The sequence below is a fragment of the Cariama cristata genome, unplaced genomic scaffold, assembly GCF_000690535.1.
Source record: "Cariama cristata isolate BGI_N322 unplaced genomic scaffold, ASM69053v1 scaffold9950, whole genome shotgun sequence".
Classification (NCBI taxonomy): domain Eukaryota; kingdom Metazoa; phylum Chordata; class Aves; order Cariamiformes; family Cariamidae; genus Cariama; species Cariama cristata.
In genome coordinates this window covers 8,984-35,166 of record NW_009595257.1, presented here as the reverse complement: position 1 = coordinate 35,166, position 26,183 = coordinate 8,984, and the positions used below count along the sequence as shown (strand labels likewise).

Below are 26,183 nucleotides of genomic sequence, written 5' to 3'. Positions count from 1 at the left end.
CCCACCCCACCACCCTCCCCGCCCGCCATCCTTTTGTGCAGTCCATCTGTTTGTAGCTGCATCCAGAGCTGCCTTGCCCTAAGGAGCGCGCACGTTGGCCATGGCACGCTTCTTGGCTCAGCTGAAGGAAACCCTGCCGTTGTGCAGGGACAGAAGGAGAAGGAGTCACTGCTGCATGCACATAGTGTATTCCAGACTGAGCAAGAGTGTCCTTTGGTCTTGCCACACACTTAGCCTCTCTGTCTGTGTTGGCCCAAGTAGGTGTTTCAGTTTTCACGTGGCTGGGAGAGAACTGCAGTAGTTTGGGTATCTAGAAGGTTACTGAGATATGGTAGACTGATTGCTATATTTAGTTAACTAGGGAGTATTGCCAACCTCAAGAAATGACTTGTATATCTTCATTTTCCTCTGGCAAAAGCTTTATACAATGTATTGAAGATCGTTTGAGCGTGAACTTTGTTTAACTAATAGTGAAAATAAATTCCACAGTTAGTTCTCCATTAATAATGTTTAAACATTTGAATCAAAGGAGTGTTAGCTTGAATGATCTAACTGGTCCCATTTGGCTTAGTGTGATGAGGGAGGAGGAACGAGAAATCCAGATGGAAAGCACTGAAGCCAGGAGTGACTTCATCGGTTTATACTTTGAATTATGCCCAGAGGCAATAGTTGCCAACATTATGAAGGTGTTGGTATTATCATCAATTTCTGGAGGAGGGGGAAAAAAAAAAATCAAAAGCAAGCCAAACCCCATAATCTAACAACAACCCAACCCTCCACCCCACCACCACTAGAACTCTGAGTCCAGGTTTCTGTTATTAGAATTGTTTATCAAACTTGTGTTGTGCAATGTCTGAGTACACAACATGTGTACACTTTACCGCTAGTTCACCGTAAGTGTGCAGTGTGAACTATTCTTATAATGGTTCCTAACACGGTCTAGCTATATGCACTTCTGCAGTTAGGGTAGTGCTTACCTGTGAATCAACAGCAGAATTTTGAAAACTGAATTCATGAAATGATGTTGTTTTAATACTCTCCTAAAATATGGTTTGAAATTAAAAGTATTTTTCAAAATGACACATTTTGAGAGAATGACATCCAAAGCAGGATGGGGACTGACTTAATGTTATACCAGACGGCTGCTATCAATAGCACTTTTGGGACTGAATCTTTTCATGTCATAGGCATCATAATATTATAAACAACTAAATTCTGAGTTTCAAATTTGAGTCTAATCTGAAAACAAGTATTTGGAATCCTTGAGGTATTAGTATGGCCTAAGAGTGTGTTCAGATAGTGCTTTGTCACACATAATGTCAAGTTTTCTACTTTAGCAAAATCCCTTAAAGTATAACTGCTCACAGTAAACATGCAGAAGTATATATAAATAACTTGTTTCTAGATGAAGGTGTAGTAATGATGTAGTTCAAAGTTGAAAAGGTAAAATGCATTTTTATTGTCTCAGCCATGGGGTACTTTTCAGTGAGCATGGAATGAACACACTTTGGCATCACTCAGCAGTGCAAGGGGGAAATCTTGACACCACCAAAAACCAGCGGCTATGTTCTCATGATGAACAGAGCCTGGGTCTGCATGCTGTACACCTCACTCAAGCAGACGTGACTGCTGAACTTTAAGTTACCGTGTCTGAATGGCACCAGTAGCTTGGCCAACTTCAAGAATTTATTCTTAATCATGATCTAATCTCTACAATGGCAAATTTTTCTTTCTCTTTATTTGGCATTAATGATGCTAGAATACCTTCCCCCCCCCCCCCCCCCAATAAATTGAGAAGCAAAACATGAAATTAAATCATGCAGTTAGTATGGGATTTCAAATTAATAGTCATTCACTAACCTTTGTGTTGCTTATGAGTTAGTTCAGTTTATTTATGCTGCAGTGGGAGAGTTTGGACTTGCCTTCCCATTTGTAAATGTCTGCTCCCTCAGTACTTCAGTGTTGTACTTAGAGCTATTTATTGAATTTTCATTTAAAGCACTCCAGTGCTCATGTTAAATTTTCTAGATTGATATCACCAGTTGATCTAATAGAAAGGAATAATTTGAAGCAATCTGATGAGGAAGAAGATAGCTACCACTTTCAGCAGATGTACTTGACTGTAGATGCTACTCTAGAACATAACTGTTCTTTCTTCCCCAAGAATGGGTTTGCTTAGGTTCTCAAACACCGAGTAGAAAACCAATGTCTTTTCTTACTAAAAAAATCTTGTATATTTATGTATGTATATAACTTAATAGTTCTTAGAATACTACCTAGTTTTGGAGTAACTTGCAGTAACTCAGGAGTATCAGCATTGCATTTCAAAAATAGTTGGAAATGATCTACCTGCTAATGTAGCTAGTTAACATTCTTTTAAAGCAAAGATAGAACTGTGGAGTTGGTAGGCTGCTAAATAATCTTTCTTAACAGCTACTGTTGAGTAGAAAGGATGGGAGGAGGAGGAAGGTTATTCCTGAACGTTTATTATTTTTTTTCTTAAAAGAATAAACTTGAAAGTCTTGCTTTATTTATGCATTCACTCTGTTTCACATGTTGTGAATTGAAAATTTGGCATTCTCTGATTAAGTGAGATCATTTGCAGTGAAAACCATCTGCATCCAGAAATCTTTACAACTTCTTCAAGGAACTGTTCACTACATGGAAAAACTCTACCTTATATTACTAAATCATTTAAACTTTTCTTAGAAAATTCAGACATTTCTGTTGTTTGCTGAAGGTTTGTAAGTCTTCCCTCTGTTTCCAAAGGAGGTAGAATGGCTCCAAGTCCGTAAATAAATAATGCTGAAATTATGAGAATTTTCGTTGCTAACTTCACTGAGATTGGGCTTCTACCTGTGGCAAGTGTGTTTATGTACTGGCACAAATGTTTGATATCTAAGAATGTCCTTTATTTGTAATGTCAGGTATATGGCTTTATGTATTGCATTCATGCTTTGTAAATGTTGTAGAAGTAGTGAGTAGCTGTTGAGTCCATTGCTTAGAAAAGATCTTCTGAGATACGTTATTCTGAAATATTTCAGATTTATAATTCCATAGAGTAATATTTCTTACAGTTTCTTTTTTCTTCTTTTCATATGCTGCCTTTCTTCAGTTTGTCCTGTGCTGAAAGAAGGCTTAGATTAGAAGTCTTTCCTTTAGGGCTTTCCTTCTGTGAAGCAATTTATTTATTTCTGGTGCAAGGTGCCTGTAAAGGATGTTCCTGTAGTTACGCAAACAGAACCATTTTGTGTGTAACCTTGTCCTGCACGAATGACTCGGTCACAAGAGACCGTAAGCTTATTTTCAAAAGTAGAACAAAAAAGAACTGGGGAGATTTGGTAGCTATTTTGTAATCCTTTTAGTTTCATAAGCCTATCTTGACCCTCTTTAAGACTTGGTCACAGGCTTCTTTTTGTATTTTAGACATATTTCACAGTTTAACAAATCTCTTAATACTCTCTTTGTGGTAATGGAAAAAGCTGGAAGTGTTAAGTGTTAGTTTGATGTAAATGGTTTCTGGTAACTTACAAAACCACAATCGTCTTAGTTGCCTCTAGCTTCACTGCTTAACGGCACATTTCAGGTATAAATGACTTGTGCCGTTACAGACCTTTCTTATCGCCGAGGAGGTTTAGAATGAACAAGTTAGCTTTGCTGGTTACTATTCATAGAAAAACGCTCAAAAGACTGAACCCAAAACTCAGAACAAGAAGCCTGCATGTTGCCAAACAGCTGGACTTATCTTTCCCAATAACTATATGGTTTTATTTAAGTTTAAGAGGTGATGGTTTTTTCCTTTGCTAGGGTTGCAGTTTCACTTTTAATACTTACTCTCCATAACTATGATAGGAAACTAGTAAAACTGATGATGGCTTTTAGAAATGTTTGCATGTTCTAGAATATTTATGCTTCTGTCCAATAATTTTTAGAAACATTTTAATCTTATTCCAAACTTTTGTACCTTTGAACCAAAATATTGCCCAAAGTCTATATGACAGGTAATACTGATGTTGATGTTGAGTTTAACAAAGCAAGTTTGGCTGATTACCTGGGAGAAGGAGATCTCTGAAAGATCTTTTGTCAGTAACAGACATGAAAGCTGCAGAATTAGAGCTGGAACCAGTTCATTCCATCTCTGTACTCTGTGTTCATTTGTCTTTAGTATCAAAAACTGTTAATGCTTTTTTTTTTCTCTGTCCCCACAGGGAGGCAATAATGCAGGGCATACAGTTGTTGTGGATTCTGTGGAGTATGACTTTCATCTTCTGCCAAGTGGGATCATCAATCCAAAAGTCACTGCATTCATTGGTACGTGGGACATCTCTAAAAAGTAGACAATACTATAGTTACAGACTGAGATATTAAAATAACAAAATATATCTGAGGACATACAGGATCAGGATTTTTCTCCCTCAAATTCTCATAGATCTGAACTGCTCTACTATCTTCTTCATATTGTCTTAACTCAGTGGTGAAGTTTGGATTACAGAGGTGTCTCTTATTTTCTGGGATAGTTCACCTTTGTTCTTACCTGTCCTATCAATGCAAACAGCTAGCTGCCCAGCATATTGTCATTCTCTTATTCCTTCTTATGTTCTCTACCAATTATTTCTTTTATTCTCGGAATTTGTCTCTCTGTTTTAGTCTTCAGCCCTGCTAAGTAACTACCAGTACCTTTTGAAACATAGATCTTTCCTCCCTTTTCTGTTGGATTGTGAAATGAATGCTGACTCCAAAAGACTTCTGCACTATGTAGTTCTTGCCAAGAAGTCTTCTTGAGAGAGTACATCAGAAGGTTTGGGGCAGTGGCAGTACTATGTGATGTTGGGATCTATGATCTGTTTGCTTCCTGAAAGGGGGTTTAGATTGTCCTGTCTGTTGTCCCTACAAGCCTGCTTAACCCCCTTCCTCTCTTGGAATCCTTTTTCCAATCCTAGATTTTTTTTTTTTCCCTTTGGCTTGCTTGTATGACCAACCTACTTAATAATCCTGTGTAGCCCTTAAAATTTCCTTCAAAGAACGAAGGCAAATATAAGACCTGTGTACGCAGCGTTGTAACTATGGCTGTGCTTGTCTGCTGTTTCACAAATCAGGTGAGTCTCTGGGTGACTAAAGGCTATGCCCTGTCAACACTTCCATCCTGCTTTTTTGATACCCAGAACTCTTGTCCCTTACACAGTGTACTTCTCCAAATCAGGACTCTATTGCCTTGCTCTTCCTATCACTTCTTCTGGCATATCTCATTGCTTTGAGCCTGTAGTCTGGCCTCTCAGCTTGATGCCGGTGCCAAGAGCAAGTGGTCATTGACAGTTGGCGAAACAGTATAGCAGCTAAAGAGCCTCTGTTGCTACTTACTTGATTCATAAACAGTACTTGCTGAATTCTTGGGTCCAGCTTGTAGCGACTGTATACTCACAGTCAGCATTAACTCTTTACTTCATGAGAATTGGTGGTTAATTGCCTCTTTTCAGCTGTTATATTGTGACTTGATAGTGGGATAGTTTTGCATCAACATGCCCTGTCTAATACTTCTACAGAAATTGAGCCAATGGGCGTGGAGAGAGATTCCCTCTGATGAGGGGAAGGCTGGGATGTTAACTGCTTCTAGTTTTGAGGGCTGTGGCAGATGATACTACTTTTATTCACTATGAATATGTTGCTGTATTATGTCTCTTTAAAAGGTTATTGATTGAAAACAGTAAAAAAGGATGCCCATTTGCCGTGTTGTTTTTGTAGGGTTGAGTAGGAAAGACCACATTCTTTAAAAATACAGTAGACAGGAGAGAGCTTTTTACAAATCCGCTTGTCTGTAGTATCTGCTATCTCTTGGTCTTGTCTGTTCTGAAGTTTGTAGTTCTAGCTTCTTTTAGGTCTCTTTTGCGGGAAAAAAATTATCTGGCTTAGATTATACTGAAAGGTCTTTTATGTTCCAAAAAAAAAAAAAAAGGGGCAAGGTCAAAATGATTGGAGTATTATAATAGATTATTACTATTGATTAGGACTGTACCATGAATGTTATAGTGAAGAAGTCTTAAATACTTTGTATTTTGGTGTTTAGAATGCTTTTCTGTGGAATTAGGTGATAGGCAAATAGTTTCACATGACAGGTCCCTTCATTCTTTAGCTAGATGTTATACTGATAGCTCCAGATCTACTGAGTTTGGTATGACCTTAAGATGGTTCAGTTTTGCTTTATGGAAATGCCCTTTCTTAGGTACTCAGTGATGCTGGTCAATTGTATGAGCTAGTAGTCATCTTCTGAGCAATGTGACAGCTGTGGGAAAGTGAGCTTGCTTTTGATGGAGCTTTTTCCTCTGTTATTTTTGCTAGTCTGTTAACAGCCCCAACTCTATATATGGAATATTCTGTGTCTGTTTACAGCAGAAAAGTGCCTGAGGGGATGCTAGTGTTTATAACGATGATATAAATGTGCTAAGCTTTTAAAAGACAATAGGGTTATTAAAATGAAGTACGAAGAGAGGGAAGTTAATTTTAGAATGAGGAAGAGGAAGTTGCCTTCCAGACTGCCTCAAGATGCTATTACTCTTTGTCCTGATCTAAATTGAAATTTTGTTCAGTTTATTAAAAAGATTCAATGCATGTAGTTACATACACATACTTTGGATGTAAGTCAGTCTTTTACAGACAAATTCCTAAGAATAAAAATTGCAATGTCTTGAAAGTTTAAAAACATAAATAAAATACTGTGCATACTAAACATGAAGTGTCTTTGAATTGTTTGGAATATTTTTTTTCCGTGCTCAACATAATTCATTAAATTTTGTGTAATGGTTTTCTTCAGGAAATGGCGTTGTAATTCATTTGCCAGGACTCTTTGAAGAAGCTGAAAAAAACTTAAAGAAAGGAAAAGGTGAGAAATTTTTAACATACTACACTCAAAATAGTTTGTGGGGCCCCCCTCAAAAGATTTAGACAGAGGATGCCTCTGCAGAGGTGACGTACAAAGTGTTTTTCCAGAACGCCGTTTAGCTGCTAATTTCTGACGGGAGTCTTGCTAGAAGTCCCAGGGCCCTCGTGGGAAGACAGACAAAAGGAGTCTCTGTACGGTTTCAGAAGAGGACATGTTCTAAATATCCATTATGTGCAGACATTTTTCTTTGTTTAAAGCAGTGAATTTAAGAAGTGAAACAACTTGTGAAAGTGTGTTGTTACCTGTTCATAGTCGTTTTACCTCTTACAATATAGTGTACAGTTTGATGATATGTATTAATGTAAACAAAAGCTGTGGTGATCACTTCTTGATTCAGAACTCAGTTTTTGGATACTTTCTGTTATGTCTGTGGCCATGCTTGGTGGCAGTCTCCTGTAAGTGAGGAAAATCAATGGTCTAGATTATTCAAAACCAAAAAGCTACTAGTTGATTGCTGAAATTGAGGAACTAGTAGAATAGCTAGAATTCTTCCTCAGAAGAAGCCTTTCTCAGCTTTACAGGCTGATGCCAAGTTTTCAATAACTAAAACTACTTTTTTTCCCTCTGGAACACGATTGCTCAGTCTTTAAATAGACTGACTGAAGGCTGAACATGAAAACTATTTATCCTTTATACATCAGAAGACAAAAATGCTATACAAAACATAATTTGAACTATTTCATTTTGTCTTTTAAGGGCTAGAAGGCTGGGAAAAAAGACTAATAATTTCTGACAGGGCTCATATTGGTAAGTTCCTGTTATTTGTGTTTTTGTTGATTTTTGTTGTTGTTTTGGTTAATCTTTATTTTCTCTGCACTTCCCATGGCAGTAAAAGCGTGGCAATTTTTAGCTGTGTCTTTAGATAGATATGTACTTTGGATTAAGTCTCCATATGCTGCTTTGGTTTATTGAAGATCCTGGAAAAAAATCGTTCCCCGCTTGGGACCTTCCCAGATTTATATTCTACTGACTCTTTAATCCTATGCCATAAGCATAACCTAGTCAGGAAAGCAGGTTCACTTTCCAAGCCAACGATTAGAGGTCAAAGCAGTCAAGAAGCAGTTCAGAAGTTAATTGACTGCAGGATTCATTTCCCCCTTTGGTGTAAAAGCGGTATTGCTCATAGCAGCTTTTCTGCTGGGAAACCACGTGTCTGGGTGTGACTTCCAAACTAAGGCGCTTCAGAAAGGAGACTTCACAGGCAGGACTCCGTAGGGCTGGAGAGAATGGCTGCCCTCCTCGCGGGGAGCTCATCGGGCAAGGCTCTTCCTCTGTCACCCCTAGGACATCTTTAGTGCATAAATTCGTCCTTTAAATTAGATCTTTAGATATTGTAACATAATAGTTATCTAACTACACGTGTTAGGAAATGGGCTTATTGCTGCTCTGGTAGTCGTCTTCTGAAGATGCAAACTTCCTAGGTCTTTATCAGATAAAACCTTATAACAGCAGAAAAAAGGTTTTGGTTTTGGTTTTGCTTTTGCTTTTCGATTTTGGTTATGTTGTTGTGTGGGTTTTTTGTTTGTTTTTTTGTTTTTTAAAACCGATCTGGAATACCTTAGTGAGTGAACAAGTTATTCCAGAATAAGTATGTTTTTACTTTGGAATAACTACTAAGTTTGAACTAATTGGGTACCTGTTCCTAAGTTACTAAAATCCTTTCTGAGAGTACAATCACTGTATGTGAATTACTTGGAAATGACTAGATTATTAGAAAAACTAATCTGTGATGATGATATTGCAGTGGTAATACTATGAAGTTTTCATAGCTAACAGGTCCTGAGTAAAAATGACCAGTTATTGACTGTCACTCATCATCATTCAACCGCTTAACATAAGTGACCTTTCAGAATGCTTCTGTTGAGCAAGTTTTGATGACAGTCTGGAGGTCTGTTGCTCTGATAAATATGCCTTCTCTAGAATGAGTATTGGTGGTGTGTGAATGATTAGTCTGTAACAAAAGATCAACCAAACATAGGTTCAAGCTATGTTGGAGATAATCTAATCTAAATTGTGGGGATGTGTGGAAATAAACATAAAAATAAATTGGTAAGGCTAATGGGAAAACCACTCTTGTTCTAGAGAGACTAGACTATGTGTTAAATGAGTCTGTTTCTCACAAGTTTTCAGTCTTTCCTGCGTAATGCATAGATTAGTTTAACTTTCAGGAGGTAGTTCTTCAGAAAAAGAAGCTGGCTTCTGTTAACCTGCGAATTGTTGCACCACCGTTTGTATTTGACATGAGCCTTGTCAGGTTGTTTTGGGTTTGTTAGGGTTTTTTGTTTGTTTGTTTTTGTGGTGTTTTTTTTTGTTGTTGTTATGGTAGACAAAGAATTGGTGCAAGGAATTCTTTGCATAATCTTCGTCATTAATATATGTAAGCCTTTAAAAAATAATCGGGGCTTGTGAAGATGACTTGTGTTTACGTAACAGATGTTGGTGGGAGCTTTTTTATTTCCAAATGTGTTTTAATTGATGTTGTCTAAAACATAAAAAAGTTTAACAAATCTTTAGAATAAATGAGAATATTTACTTAAAGTTCCCACTTTAAATTTCAGCACTATGATGTTTTTTTACTATAACCTGTTTTCCAGGATTTTTTTTTTTCAACGGCATGTTTTCTTTGCTGTCCACACATTCTTTTGGGTCACTACAAAGCTGAAATGGCTCAGTTATGCTGTGGAAGGTGTATGCACAGTCTGCAAGTATTCTACAAAATAAACACTTTTAAAAAGTCTCTGAAAAATCTCAGAACTCTTCCCTGTGAAAAAATGTAACTTGTAAAGGGGAAAAACACTCTTGTCATTTCGTTGTCTCTCCTCAGTGTGTATTTTTGTTTTCCACGTTGATAAACAGGGCTAGAGTTGGTTTGAGGAAATCCTTAGAGAAACAGTAATTTTTCTACTTAAGTTATTTTTATTTTCTTAGTATTTGATTTCCACCAAGCTGCTGATGGCATCCAAGAACAACAGAGGCAAGAACAAGCGGGAAAGAAGTAGGTAGTTTTATTTTGTCAAACATAGGATGGCTTAGTACAAACATAGGACTTAATACATTGGATTTCTGCTATTGTTTGTCATTGAGTTTAAAAAAATATTAATTATCCTTGTAACTCTTCAACGTGGAGTATGCAGGGATCATTTCTTACACTTTTGTCATTCAGCAGCTAACAAAAAAACCCTCATTCCTAATGAAAGAGTTGTATCTTGATATTTTACCTTGTGAAAAAGTTCCTAGTTCCTAATTTGCTTTATAAAAAAGGGGTCCTGCTTCCTAATGTTTTAATTGTTTACTGGAGGTATTTGTTTCTGTAGAAATATGTTTCTGTTTATGAAGATTGAAGGACCCCTTTGTCATCTCCAAATAACTGAAAGGACTGATGCGACTAATTTGGTATCTCATGATGCTTCGTTGTCAGAAGTGCATGTAAACGTTCACCTTGTCTACTACATGCTCGTACTGACTTTCTGAAGCTTTTGAAACTTCTAGGAACTAGCTGCTATGTCTCTAACCTATGATTTCCAAGTAGCTCACTAGTTTGTGGGGATGGGGAAAAAGCTGGCAGAATTAACTGTGACATGTCTACAGCTGGAAAGTAATGCTGCACTATAGACTTCTGAGATACCAGTAAACCTAATGCTCTTCTTGGAAGTTTGTCTGTGTGGATGAAAAATAATTGCCTGGGTCATTTTCACACTTGACTGTGCTGTACCAGCTGTCTTGTTATCTGTTATTTTAGGAATTAAAAAGTAAACAGGAAGAAAAAACACACACACATATATACATATATATGGAAGAATATACTTTTTTTTTAGGAGCTAGTATGTGTATATCAGCTAATCTTGATGTTTATGGAGCGCAAGTTAAAATTGCTATATGACAATATTTGCAATTAAAACCACTGCCAGTCACTCGGCTACTTGTGAGAAGGAACCACTTTATTAGTTACTGAAGGAATAACCACTTTTCTCCATTAATTTGTTTTAAAGAAACGCAGGGAAAAAAATTACATTCAAAGCTAAAAAACTTACAGCACTTTTAATAGTGACTTATTCTTTCTGTGAAGTTCTTGAAATTCTGCAATGATCATATGGTTTTCAAGCTTGTTAAAACTGCTGGTGGATTGAAAGTACTAAGCTGTTTCCTCCTAAATTTTAAGGCTAAGTGACTGTAGTGGGGGAAGTACTACTACTACAAGCTGGCTAAGAACAGGCCATCATAAACTGATTATCAAAAGACTGTCTGTTGGAGTGGGGAATTGACATAGCCTGCTAGCATGTCTAACTGTAGATTTGACTACATAGCATATTTGGTATTAAAATTCTTTTGTGTCTAACACTTCAAAGTTGATTATTATAAATAGTAAGTTTATTTTTTAACTGAATGCTTTTATCTGTTCAAATGTAGCTCAAAAACTGTCACAAGTAAGGCTTATGTAGCTACCTTTGCAGAAAGGTTATAGAAAAGGTAATCTAATATAGAATTGTTTTAACTTCTATAAATACAGTCTTCTGACAGCTTAACTCCTTTATGAATTGGCATGTCTTAAAGAAACAAAATAAATGGAAACCAACTCCTCCTCAAAAAAATTCTCTGTGGAGGGTATGAATTGGGGTGGAGGCTAGAGTCAGTTAGTTAAGCCGCCATGGTTAAATGATGCTGTGTGATGCAAAGCTGGTTAGCATGTCTTTCTTTTTGGACTGGAGGCAAACATACCACTCCCTGAGATTACTCAGTATTGAGTCTAATTGGAAGAACTTGGGTTTTTCCAAGATTATTGCTTTGAATCTACTCCAAACTACTAATGACATAACTAAAATGAATTATGTACTGATTATGAACTGTATTTCAGTTCACTCACATATCAAATGACACCCTTTAACATAAAGTTTATATGACCTGTACCTTCTACTTGAAATAGAGGCCCTCTTGAACTGAGGCATGATATGGTACCTTCATGGCAGTTTAAAGAAATCTGGGCCACTCTGCATATGCAGAATTTGTAATTGAAGAAGATATGGCTTTATGTGTCTGCTCCGGGGAAAACAAAACAAACCAAACCAAAACAAACTGGTTAAAACTAAGTGCAAAACTAAGCTTTGCAATGTACAGCACACTTCTGAAAATGCTGCACACCTGTTCGCTTCTCCTTAAAATGTTACTTAATCTTTTGAGAGCGATGGGGAAGATGTTTGATAATCTGCCTATGATGAGTGCAGATTGGCTCCATTTTGATAGCTATTTAGCAAGACTCTGGCAGAAGACGCTTTCTGAACTAGTTGTACTTCTCTGACGGTGAAGTCAGTGCAAGTTGTATGTTATGATGTCACTGATGTAAGCTGAAAAAGGCTTTTCAGGTAGAGTGGGTAGGTAAGGGCAGGTTTTCAGAATCCGCTACAGTGCAAAATCTATTCCTGAACCCTTTGCAACGTACAGCATTTTGGGTATCATTGTTGCTTTTTAAATACTCGGCAGTGTTTTCTGTTTTCCTGGCTCCAACTGAGGTGTTTAGAATTAAATGAAATGTTACTGGCATACAAACTTGAAATCCATACTGTTTGTGCTGTTGCTTTATGGAGGACTTTCTTTAGGTCTTCAGGACCGTTTTTGAGGAAGGTGTTTGTTTAGTTTCAGTTCATAGTACTGAAGGATGTTGTCTTGGCATTCAGTTCCTTGAGTATAAAAGTTGGGAATTGTGTACAAATAAATACATAAGAGTTCACTAAAGTCCAAGAAGTTACTGGTTTAAAAACAGACGTATATGTAGAAGGTTAATATGTTTATGTCTATAAACAGTAGTATTCTGAAACTAAGTTGCATACTAACAGTATCTTGTGTTTTAAATGCTTAAAACAAGGTTCTAAATGCTTGCAATTAACGACATTTCATTTTGTGCTAAGGATGTATTAACCTTAAAGAAAAGACACCTAAGTTTTATATCAAAAATAACTCCTGTTATTCTCTTTTGAAAGTTTGGGAACTACCAAAAAAGGAATTGGTCCAGTATATTCTTCAAAAGCAGCTCGAAGCGGACTCAGAATGTGTGATCTTGTTTCTGATTTTGATGAATTTTCTGAGAGGTAATTTCTGTATTTGAATGCACGGTTGGAAGCATAGCTTTCAGTTTCTGGGTAGTGCCCTGTGTAAGCAATTACAGCTGGTTGCTGTTACTTTTTTTAACTAAAAATTATTTTCAAATATGAAAGTAATTTCATTTATAATTAAATTCTCTATTTATAATTATTAAAATATTTTATCGTTTAAAATTGCTTAATCACCAAATAATTGCAGATACGTAACCAGTAAAACCTGAGGTTGATAGGGGCATGAGGAGGAAAACAGACAAACAAAACTCTCAGTGAAACGTTTTTGCCTTCCAGGTTCAAAGTGTTAGCCAATCAGTACAAGGCGATATATCCTACCTTAGAGATCGATATCGAAGGCGAATTGGAAAAGCTCAAGGTAAGCCTACTTCTGTCTGTTAAATGGTACCATCGCTGTGTGCAGTTACTGATGTGTAAATCTCTTGGTGACTGATGCTTGTGTGAGGAGTTAAAATGTAATACATGTCATGGCAAATTGGTACGTATCAATTTTAAAGTCTGCTAGCATCCTTAAAGATACTTTTCACCCTGCTTTATGCAGCATTTTAAAACTTAGTGTCAAGAGGAATACTGCAAACTTCAAGAAAAAGGCTTGTATAGGGAGAATTATTTTTTACTTCTGATTATTCGAACATACTGGCTAGGAGGAAAAAAAAAACAAACAAGATTGTAGTTGGGGAAGGTATGTTTCTTTGTAAAGTGGAATATTAATTCCTTGTGTCAGAAACTTAAGAACCGAATTAAATTATTCTTCTAAGTAATAAGCCTTAAGGAAAAAAATGCTGTTTGACAACATAGAAAAATGTCAGTTGATAGCAGCAGAACTAATGAAGCCTCATTGCCAGCAAACTAGTCTAGTGGTTAATTATGAATTCTGATTTGGTGTTTTCCCTGCAATTGGGACAGTTCTGAGATTTCTCAGTAGTATTAATTCTCTTATGCTTAATAGTGCAATTTTTTCGGTGCACCCGAGTTCTTTGAAAAAAATATCGGGTGTCTTACACTTACCCAGCCTTTTTGATCATGCATTTTATAGAAACTTAACTGCATGAGATCCTTTTTTTACCCATTAGAAAACTTCAACCGAATTTGACAAATTATTTAAAACCATTGAGGTATGTGTGGAACAGGGGAGGGCATGCCCAGTTACGTGTTTAATTCTTTCGGAAAATCAGGCCAAAGAAATCATCCTTCTTGTATCTTTAGTTGCCACTAAACTCAATTTACCAGCTCTAGAATGGAGTATATGGGCGTTCTTAGCACTTTTGTTTGTCTTACTTTAAATAATATCTGTTACAAATGTTGAGTTGTAGTATTTTTGTCAATATGTGGACCTAAAAATCAGTTACAGTGGAGTGTTTTACAATGATTCGTAGTTTACTTAATGCACATTAGGATTACAGAATATCTGAAACTCAGGGTGGAAACATAATATGTATTTGTAGCTTGAGGAAAATTACTTGCACTTAATGTTTGTTTTACACTAATGTACTTGATTGAATTCTGAAAGACAAAGTGTTATATTTCATGTGAAGTTAATCATTAGAATGAGAACTTCCATGTGTTCACATGGGGAAAAAGGCTGTGTACCGAGTGTTAATCTCAACAATACTGGCTGCTTCTTACATCCAGCTACTCAGTGGCATTCAGGCATGTGACCCTTAATTCCAATAAATAACTTTTTACTTTTACTTACAAACATACCTGTATATATATCACAAATTATGCTACTTTACGACTGTGTGCATTTGTTGGCTTCAGACGGCCAGAAGAGGAACTCCTCACATGCTAGTTTTGGGGGAGAAATTTTGAACATTTGGAAATTAAATACTGAATAAAGTATTGTGATTATACTCAAGCTTGACTATTTCTAAAGTATTTTGAAAGTTTGGATTTTATTTATTTTTTCTTTTTTTCCTTTTTTCCCCTTCTTTTCTTTCTTTCTTCCTAGGAAGAGCATACACATCTATTGTGTAAATCTGAGTCTAATGTTCTTCCTTCCCTTGTTCACGTATTATGGCATATTTAGCATTTCTTTGTTTGATTTTCCTTTTTAAAAGGGAGCACTGTTATGAGGGAGCAATAGCACTTGTACTCTGACTGGCTTTATTATAATGAAATTATAGTATATAATAGTCTTTTGTATTATTCAGGGCTGCATGGAAAAAATAAAACCAATGGTAAGGGATGGTGTTTATTTCATGTATGAGGCTTTACATGGACCACCAAAGAAGATCTTAGTAGAAGGTGCAAATGCAGCACTGCTGGACATAGATTTTGGTAGGTATAACCTTTCTGAGACACATGTTGCTATATACTTATGTTGTGAAAGAGGCACACTAAATATAAACTCTTCTGTGCTTAGCTGTTCTTATGGCAGAAGTGTTTTGTATTTTGGAAGAACAGTACTCTCCATGAGTAGCAAATAATTACGGGAGAAGGGGAGAAAAAGCTGTTAATTAAAATCTTTCAAAAAGCTTTAGACTTTCCCAAGATTAATTACTTGAATGACTGTAAAGATCAGCTGACTTTTGTTAAACAGGGTGTAGCTATTACCTCAGTGTCTGTAAATTTCACATGAAATAACTCAGTTGTATACACCTGTGGAAAATACTGGAGAAGAAGAATGGAGGGCTTTGAGAGGCAAAGTGTATACGTACAAAATGCTTGTTGAATTTTGCAGAATCAGCTTGCCTTTTTTTTGTTTTATTTTTAAACCCTTTATTTAACACTTAGTTTTCTACTGTTTCTCGATGTAAGGAAAGATGTTGGGAATCTGGATTGCTAATGAAGCGGGAGTGAAAAGACTACTACAATCAATTTGGAATTATAAATGGTGCAGTTTCTCTTAAAACACTGATTTTGCTAATAAAATTAGAAGCTTCTTGATAGAAGCAGCTTTTTTTTTTTAAATGAAGTTATTATGTTATCATTATATTGTAAGGACAGATAAATTATTATACCTCTGTATCGGCATAAGCAGCCTATATGATTGGCTCCTGCATTTTGTCACATTTTTCTTCAGTCTCACTGGCCTTGTAACTGCATCATTTTTATTGTTGGAAAGGTGCTTAAGCCTGAAAATGAAGCCTGTAAGGATTACTATCATACAAATACAAAATTGGCATGCAGTCTGCTTTCAACTGATGGGCATTCTGATTCTGGGCATTTTCAAACATAGTGAGTTTGAAAACCTCCTCTTTTAAGAGGAAGGTATGTCTAAGACTAGTCACTGTAAGTTTTCCCATGATAATGGGAAGAATTTCCCATGATAATGCTGAAAAGCACCAAGTTTTCTCATGATAATCTGAATATTGGAAGAAATTTCCCTTTTTTAACAAGTCAAAAAAAAAAAAGAGGAAAGAAGTCTTCAAATACTCTTGTCACAGGGAAATGTTTGGTGGAAAACTGAGATATTTACAGAAGACTCTAGGGGGGGGTTGTTTTTTGTAAGCAGTGAGGATTTTAGATTTCCTATAAGTACAGGAAATGCAAATAATCTGGACCTCATCGGGTATGTCTGTAATACGTACAGAGTTGGTTGGGGCACTTAAATTTTTCTCCTGCCTGTGCTGAGAGACCCTCACACAGAGACTTATCTGCTCTCCTTCAGTAGATACCATCAGTGAGTTGGACACTTGGGTTAGCAACAGACAAGTCCTAGTCAAAAGATTGACAATGCCAAATCTGATTATTCGGCATTCTGAACAAGGCTATTTTCTGTGCCTTGGTGCATGGAAGTCTTAATACCGAGGTGAGTGTCATGAATGTGTGCCTGTTGGCAGTGAAGATGGTGAATCCCCAGCCTTGCAGTCCATCTCGCTTTGTTCACAGTTCAAATCAACTAAGGACTGGCATGCTCTGTTTCATCTCCCGTTACTTTTAAAAAAAAAAAAAAAGAAAAAAAAAGTGTAAACCTAAGGATTTTGAGATGTTTAGCTCTTACCTTTGCTGTCCAGGCTGCCTTTTAAATGAGGGCTGAATATTTAACTAGAGGCAAACTCTCACCGCTAATGAACTAGACTGTATTCCAGGAGGTTTTTTTGGTTTTCTTTTCTGTGATTGTTTTTAATTGTGGAAATAATTTTTTCGATTGATTATGTAAGCAAAACTGTTCTTTCCAGAGTTCTACATGTCTTTGTAATTTCTTATCCTTATAATGTGCTGACCAGTTTGTAGAGCTTGTATTTTATTTTTTTCTCCCAAAAGGAAAAATGGTACACCTGTATTTTCTAACCTTTTAATACGATTTTCTTAAGAGTCTCCCTTCAGATTTTCACATTGTTCTATTACTGAGTCTATTTTATGTAAGATAGCAAGGCATGGTTTTCTGGTGTCTTACTCCGATTTTTCACTTGTATGGTCATTCAGAATTGTTATGTAGTCAACTCTTGCCTCTGTACCAGTTGAAGTAAGTGGTAAGATTTCTACCTTTTTCAATAAAGAAGGACCAGACAATGTACATACAAAGCTAAGAGCTCATTAAATACATTCTTGACTGCAAAATACATTTATCGTGTGTTTTGTTTTGGTTTTTAGTGTTGTAAAACCTAGGTTAATGCAGTGCAAGTACTGTTCCTCACCAGGTTAGATTTTTTTTTTTTTAAAATAGTTTAAAACCAGTGATTGAGTAAGCTTTAAAAACCTTTTTTTTTTTTTTTTTTTTTTTTTTAATAGGCACATATCCTTTTGTGACTTCATCAAACTGCACAGTTGGAGGGGTGTGTACAGGTCTGGGCATGCCACCGCAGAATGTTGGGGAAGTGTACGGAGTTGTGAAAGCATATACAACGAGAGTTGGAATTGGTGCCTTTCCTACAGAACAAAATAATGTGAGTATTATCAGCCCTAGATGTGACCTGTAACTGGGTGACATAACTTGGTGTGTCTGTCTTATGTTGAATCAGTGTTGCTGGTTAACTGCAAGTAGATGACAGTGTGTTTAGATGTCTCATTCTTCTGATTCTAGACTGAGCTTACAGGACTGCCAAAGCTGATGTCAGTTTCTCTGACCTTCCTATGGAATAGAAGGCTAGAGCAGGAACAAATTTTGAGAGATTTTCTCAAAGTGTTCTCTTGAATTAGAAATAGCATTTTGTATTTCTGTTTTCATCCCAATGGACAACTTTGTGAAAAATTGGGGGAAGAACTTTTAAGGTAATGTACAATATTGTAAAATGTTGTTAAGTATACACCTGCATCGCATATTGCAAATAAAAAAAGGTTCATGTAATCGTATTACTTTTTGTTAGGAAATTGGAGAATTGCTGCAAATGAGAGGTAAAGAGTTCGGTGTTACCACTGGTAGAAAGAGAAGATGTGGCTGGCTGGACCTTGTGTTACTCCGATATGCCTACATGATTAATGGATTTACTGCGTGAGTTGTTTTGACAGCTTTGCTGGCAGCTTGACATAAAATCATGAAATGCTACAAATTACTGTAAATTGTACATAAACCAGTTAGTAATACTCAGAGTGTTAGTATTGATTTGTTGATTGTTTTGATATTTTGATAAATTAACTGTCCCTCATTTTTCCTAGCATTAGATGTTTTTATATTTGACATATCATACTTGTAAATTTTCTTTCCTTTACTTGTAGCACATCGTTATTTCTCATTTAAAATGATCGAAGAAGCACTTACGTGTCTTAGTACTTGGTGCTTCGAGTTACCCCGACCCCTGCTGTCCCACCAAACCCAAATCAAGTGCAGTACAAGGGCCGTAAAACCTGATACAGTTTGTGGGGTTTTGGTTTGTTAGTTTGTTTTCAAAATAAGACAGATGGGAACCCATGATTATCTTCAGCAGTATGTGTAAATGAAGAAAATTTGGATATGACTTTGGGATTTTAATAAAAATGAAAAATAGGTGTCTGAAAACTGGTATAAAATTTCTAGTAGATAAACTGTAAATACGTGCTTTACTTAAATTTTCCTGTTCTTGTCCTTTGCTTTTTTTATTTAAAATAGGATGCAGCCAGGTATTTACAGAGCCAGTGTTTGATTATTTTGCTGCCTTCCCTGTAGGACAGGAACATTTGGCAGAGGACAGGAACAGACAGCAACAGGCACCATGCTATGAAACCATCTCAAACTGAACGGTCATGAAGTACCTTGGCAGCACCCTGACCAGTTAAAATTCTAACACTAAAGGCTATAGACCACCCACTTTGACAATACCTGTTCTTTGAATTTTACCATTTTCTTATAGTACTAGATCTAAGGACACAACAAAAAGGCTGTGTTACCTTTTTTTTTTTCCTCCCCTAAAGTCACACCAGATAAATAGATTAGTGCCATACAAACTACTTTTCTGAGGAAAGACAATTAATTGCAATGTGCAGGAATCAGTTTGTCTTTCGGTATTCTTACAATGTGATAGGAGTTGAGAGTTGTTGAACTTGTTTAACCAGAGTAATGTTTCTTCATAGATTGGCACTTACCAAATTGGATATCTTGGATGTGTTTCCAGAAATCAAAGTTGGCGTTGCATACAAACTAGATGGTGAAATCATACCTCATTTTCCTGGTAAGACTGCTGGTTTAACAGTGTTAGATTTTGGTGAAATGTAATCTGATGCTTCAATGCATTTGACTTTTACTTGTAAAATTTATGACAGGAATGTGTTACTTCAGCATCGAGCCATTAATGTCTTCCCAGATGCACCAGAGACACCCTGTACCACACCTGTACCCACATCCTCAAGACACCTGTACCAAATACTGTCATTTGTCTACTAGAAAGATGCAAAGTGCTAGACAAAGCTTCTTAAATGTAAATGTTGTTACCCCTTTATCCCTTTCCTTTAACACAGCCTGCATTACCTTCAAGCTAAATCGGAAGCTCGTTTCACACTCTAAACCCAGTGTCTTATTCCAACTACTGTATTCATCCCCTCTTCTAGCAGGACAAGTCTTCATTTAAGTATGCAGTGAACCACATGAGAGAACTGATCCCGTTGAAAAGTTAGGTTTTTCTCTCCTTACATTATTCTTCTAGCAATTCAGTTCCCTTAGTGGTTCACAGAGCAGCCAAAACCTGTTACACCTATGCAATGGAAACAAGGGAAAAGGGGTGTGGGGGGGAATGAGCAATTAGTTTTAGGTGAAAGCAAGACTATTTGCTAATGCAGATCCAACATACATCAGCTTATTAGCATGATAGAAACTATAGCTCCTGAGGAGGACAGTGATCATTTTTACCTGAAAAATGTACCTGCATGTTAAAATATTCAAATATCACAAAACACTGTTTTAATGGATAGTGCATCTTTGTCAGTTTGCTATAGTAGAGACTCCAGAAAAAGGAAGAACATTAACCAGTGCTAAAGATTGGGCTTTCTGATTTTTCTGATGTGCACGTAGATGCCTGTTTCCATTTCAGTTCCAAACCTCAGGGTTTGAGACTGGTCACAGGTTACAATTTTTCATATGATACCATCATCAGAGAACTTTTGTGGGTGAGGAGATCAACTGTGGTAATCAGATAAATCCTACTGCGAGTTGTATGTAGCATAAAGATGTAATTATGTATAAAGGAATAAGTGATGATCTGCCAGTAGTCCTTGAAAATAGCACATTATCTGTTAGAGAAATTCATGAGGAATTAACAAATCTGTTTCTCCATGTGCTTGGGGAACTTCTGTAGTTGGTTTGACCTCCAGTATCTTCGAATAAAATCTGAAGTTTGTAACTTCAAAGTTACAATCTGAATGCGTACTGAATGACATGGCATGCACTTTTATTCAGGAAATTTAGCACTTACCTTGCACTAAACCATGGAATGCTTTTCCCTTTTTAAGAATCAGCTATTCCCTGATTGATACCCTTATCAAAATATTAAGGAAATTTGTGTGTACTTTAGACGGCCTTTGAACATAATGGAGATTGTATGTTTGAATTGAGAACTACTCAGTAAATGCTGCATCTGTAGCCCTGTCATCTAAGCTGGGGCTGTTTGGCCTGTCTTGTGCTCAGGGCAGGAGGACCTTCTCTGGCAGTCCATCATTAAGGTGACATAAACAGGTGGCCATGTTTTCCAGGACTAAGACTTCAGTGATTACTTTGGGGTTTTTTTTCCCCATTCATTGTGTCTCTCAAGATGGGACCAGTATCTTGTTACATCTCCTGAGGGCAGGCTTAGCTCCCTGTATATGCCCTGGTACCGGGTGGCTGACCTTTGGTCATAGCAGCACAACACGGCTCACTTGCCTAACTAATTTTTATTTTTTTTTTTACTGTATAAACAATTAAGAATTCTGATAGAAATTTAGTAGAAGCTGTTGTCTTTGCTGTTGACATGCTGTCTTCCTTAAGTGTCGGAAAGGAGTTTGAGCTGAACTTCTGGTAAGCTGGAAGATGCTGTCTCTCACAGTGCCTCTGTGTTCCACACCTCTCTCGTTGCTATACTCCTCAACATTTGGCAGCATTTTGAGCACATATGCTGCAGCTAACTTATTACCCCCACCCCTGGCATCAAAAACAAAAGGCAACTTTCTTCCCACTTTGTGTTTTGCAGACAATTAGATTATTTCTGATGTCTGCATCTCTGCCTGCTGTGCACTTGTATAATTTAACTTTTTTTTTCAAAAAAAAAAAACTTGCCACTGACATTTTGAATTTAATTTAGAAGAGATCTAGCCTGGAAATCTCTCGCTGCCAGGGTATTTATTTCTCTCTCCTCTCCCTACTCTCCCACTCTCTTGGAGATGTTAGTGACTTACCCTTCTTGTGAAATGACTGTCTCTAAATTAGAAGCACACACAGTGCCCGTCATCTGTGGAGAAACATGCCATATTTCATATATTGTTCCTTTTTCCACCTGGATCAGAGAATCATACGAGTCTCAGGATTTTTTTAGCTTAGATTTCTGTGGGCATTTCATAATCTCCTGTTAAGAAAGAACTGAAAATGTCTTGTAAATTTACAGCTGACTTCAGTTGGTACCACTGAGGCTGTAGTCTTTTGCTCTGGAGCTGGCTGGTATCTCTATTTCTGTTCAGTCATAGGAGTTTATGAAAGAAGGAGAGAACTCCTGCCTAGCTCTGAGCTGATCAGTTTAAAAGGAACACGAAAGCCATGGTCCAGTCCTGCTAATGCCTTCTGTCCAAGTTCAGGCGTCAGCTGATCTCAGCACAGACACAACCTCTATCTCAGGAAACTTTGAAACCGCAGTTCCTTAGGAAATTGAGAGGTTATTTTGGAGAGTCTTTACTTCATGCTTACTTTTGTTTTCTCTTCCCTAGGCATCTGCTGCAGATTAAAGAGCTAGGACACTGTGCTAGGTGCACCTTTGGTCTGACCTATATGACTGTTTTTATGTTCAGTTTCTGGAAAATTGTTGGAGGATCTTTCTCTTAGAATGGTGCCAAGATCCCAAATTTCAATTATTCTTTTTGAGTTGGAAGTAACATTACATCATTCCCTCTCCAAATTATAGTACCAGACCACCAGATATCATTATATCTGCTCTCTCTGTGATCTAATTGAGCCGTTAATAAGAAATATTCCAGAAAGCTTAAAAGATAAATCCCCTAAGGGAAAAGCTGAGAGAAATCTAGATGGTGACTACATCTGTTGCTGCACTGAGCTCAGTTTATGGCATATCTTTACCACGCATCATCTCTTGTCGCACCTGCTGGAGCAAAATGAGAGAATCACTTGAAACATCAAGAAATTTATCCCTTCTTTTTCTGCCTCTCTTTTGGGGAAGTAAGGAGTTGAACTAATATGGAGTAATGGAAGATTGTAGACAAGATTAGACCATTCAATTCTAAGTGCTTTCAGCTTTTTCTCAGCTAGCCTCATCAGAGAGGCTTCAAAGTAAAAACGCCTGTGGACCTCCAAGATTAGGTGCTCAGTCACTTCCCTTCTTCAGAAAGGAGGAGGCTAGCTTCTTACTCGAGACCATTTGCGGTGCCTGGAGATTAGTTTGTCATTTTGCACTTCGAATATAGCTATTCTATTTTACAGTTCACCTGGACAGCAGACACCACCTCAGTTGTTACTGCTGATGACATTAAAGAAAGTGCTTATCCTTGGCCTCTGCAACCCAACATCCTCAATGTGCCTGCCTGCCTGTCCTGATTGCAACAAGTATTGATTCAGGATCATTTGCCTTAACCTCTGAACACCTCAGTCCAATAATTGTGCGTTTCTTCGCTGTTGGAGGCTTTGAAGTCAGTAGAGCTAGACCTCTTTCACCCTTACTCAAAATGCCTAGTTCATGAAGGCTGTCCTTACAATATTGCTACTACTGAACTCTTAACCTGCAGCAGGAAAAATTGTTCAATATGCTAAGCCTGAGTTTGTGGCTAAGCACACGCTGGCGAGGATTAGCTATGGTTTTGTGTTTGCACCTTTACTGTGCTTCTTGCACCTAAAACCCTTTCCCAGGCTGACTCACTGTCTTTGCAGGAGTGGCTTGATCTGAGACATGGAGCCCACGTAACGTTAATTATAGTGCCTTTGGCAGAATGCTGTCTTTTCCAGGAAGGCAAGAATGCCTGACACCTCCTGGTTTTTTATCATTGTATTTTGGCCATTTTCAGGCTTAAGACTTTTCTTCTGCTGCCCGATGTCATTCCAAGGCTAATGTTCAGATAATTACTGGAATGATTCAGTTCTAGAACAATGTACCTAGCATCTTTTCCAGTACTTGCAATCATCACAGGATTCAGAGTTAATGGACAACATTGTAGAGAGTTACTAAATGAAGGACAAAATGGAATATACTCATTGCTTCTATTCTGAGAAGTAATTGGAACAGTTACTGTTCATACATCATGTGGGACTCCACACTGGTTGACAAATTCGTTGTAGAGTTTTGGGGCAAAGGGTCTGTGAGCATCAGGAGTCTATTATGTATAAACTACATCTTATGACTATATTTCTTCAATAAAAAGTACACTCCTATGCCATACTGCCTTGATATTTAGAAGCTGGTGCCTGATTTTGCTTTCACATCACCGAATTCCCTCATGAAGCAGGAGTTGGATCTTGGTATTTATTCAGAGGAAAAAAAAAATAAATCAACATTCTGGGGAATTACTTTTCCTGAAAAGTTGTTTTCTGAACTGAAAAGATTGTGGTTTAAGCAGAATGTTTGCATGTGACTGAGTACTGAAATTCCTATAGTCTAAGTCCTGATAGTTACTGGATTTTTTTTTTTTCTCTGCATATATAGACAAAAAGGGACACTTCAGCACCTTCAGTGCTGGTATTATGTTATGAGTAAGTCTGTTTGTGTAAGAAAAGAATAAAAAGCTTTACAGTTATGTGTTATATAATGAGAATATATAATCTTTGTGGACATGATATTTTTTTTCCTGTTTGCTTCTCAGCCAACCAGGAAGTCTTAAATAAAGTAGAGGTTCAGTATGAGACACTCCCAGGATGGGACACAGACATATCAAATGCAAGGACGTTTGACGAGCTGCCTGTAAATGCACAAAATTATGTTCGCTTTATAGAAATGGAGTTGGGTGTTCCTGGTAAGTAAACCAGATTTTTTTGTTTGTTTGTTTTGTTTTTTTCCTGTTCCATGAAACCTATCTTGTACTTTCTCTTAATGAACATTCAAAATATTGAAGACTAGTTTGTAGCTGTGGTTATTCTGACGTACCTGGTGATACTTGCAATTATTGTTTTACTTCTTTTTATCTATCTATTTAGCTGTTGAATGGAAAATTTTCAAAAGTTTTAATATGCACTCTTTCTTTGGCTTATACTATAGTTCTTGTTCAACTGAGATTTTTAAAACTTGCTTAAGTGCTTTTCAGATTGGTTGTAATACGGGTTTATTCTGCTGCCATTATGAAGTCAGTGGGACTACTGGTACAGTAATGTGTTTAAATACATGTGACAGTAAGAGGTCCTAAACTAACAAATTTCTCTCATGCTCCCTAACAAAGATGATACTGTGGTTCCATCCAAAGCTGGGAATTAAGAGATGATGCAAATCTTTACTTTTCTGACAGTTTCTATGTATCTTTTTTCCTATGATCTATTATGGCAGCTTCAAGACTGTACCTGCTTTTCTAAGTTATCAATGCCTTCTTACTTTGAGAACAATAGACAGAGTTACCATTTGTTAACCTACTAATAGTATATGCTGTGTTTTTCTTCCAACTATGGTACCTAAGATCTTAAGTGCTTAAGAAGATAAGTTTTTGTCTTATCTTAAGATACAATCTGAACTTGCTTTGTATTACTTACAATGAAAGTTTGTTTTTCTCTTCTGCAGTTAAATGGATTGGAGTAGGGAAATCCAGGGAATCAATGATCCAGCTGTTTTAAAGATTTCAGATGCATGGAAGAAAGCACACTCCTCAAAAGACTGCTCATTCTTAAATGCATTAGTAGCCCGCAAAGCAAAGATGTTGGAAAGATAGATTTTTGCATGGAAAGAAATGCTAGAGTTGATACCCCCCAAATCAATTGCTACTCCTGAAAGAGACTTTAACATGAACCTGTATCAGTTCCTGTTCAACTACAATTTCCAGACACTTGTCATTGTTGTTCAAGGTGCCATCAGATTTTTTTTTTTTCTCCTTACCTAATATTTACTTCATAATGTAATTCCTGTTTGAAAATCTAAGGTAGCATTACTTTCATGACTGTTTGTCTTTGTTATCCTCTCTCTGCTTTTGGCGGTGTTACTTCCCTGAAATTTTAGACAGTAAAAATAATGCAGTTTTGCACAGATAGCTTTACATCCTCATTATTTGTATTCCTAAAGCTGTTGTATTCTTAATGGCTGCTCTTGTGAGTGATTAAAGAGGGGGAGTCTGATTTTATAATGCTATAAATGCTGTCTAAATTATTGTGTGATCTGTTTTTTAAGAAAAGATGTGATGCCAAGTTGTTAAGAATGTCCAGTTTTTTTTAGCTGTATAACACAGAAAACTTACTCTTTGTAACTCACAGAGGACACTCAAGTGTTTACCAGGAAGTGTGCCCAGAAAGTTAGAAAATTGTTATTGTAAAAAGTTCATTTGCGATTATTAAAGAACTGTTCTGATTTTGAGTTAAATGTTTTATAATTTTTTTTTTTTTTTTTTTTTTTTTTTTTTTCCCCCCCCCCCCCCCCCCCCCCCGTTATTTTAAAAACCCTGGACTTCTCTACTTCCAAGGCGCATATCTC

The 26,183-nt window shown here is 36.9% G+C and overlaps 1 protein-coding gene across 1 annotated transcript; it reads left to right on the top strand.

Moving 5' to 3' along the window:
- Window positions 1–575: 575 nt before the first annotated feature.
- Window positions 576–25,848, top strand: ADSS (adenylosuccinate synthase). The gene is made up of 13 exons (XM_009701441.1): window positions 576–692; window positions 4,209–4,311; window positions 6,806–6,874; window positions 7,631–7,681; window positions 9,863–9,929; window positions 12,907–13,014; window positions 13,315–13,396; window positions 15,192–15,318; window positions 17,716–17,870; window positions 18,291–18,415; window positions 19,471–19,568; window positions 24,382–24,531; window positions 25,284–25,848. Exons 1-13 carry the CDS (start codon window positions 576–578, stop codon window positions 25,334–25,336), a joined length of 1,305 nt encoding a protein of 434 aa, XP_009699743.1. The 3' UTR covers window positions 25,337–25,848.
- The last annotated feature ends 335 nt before the right edge of the window (window positions 25,849–26,183 follow it).

Coding starts and splice junctions, on each gene's coding strand:
- ADSS (XM_009701441.1), top strand. CDS start 576: ATGAGGGAGGAGGAACGAGAAATCCAGATGGAAAGCACTGAAGCCAGG. Junction 15,319..17,715: donor ACTGCTGGACATAGATTTTG/GTAGGTATAACC, acceptor TTTTTTTAATAG/GCACATATCCTTTTGTGACT. Junction 24,532..25,283: donor AATGGAGTTGGGTGTTCCTG/GTAAGTAAACCA, acceptor TCTCTTCTGCAG/TTAAATGGATTGGAGTAGGG.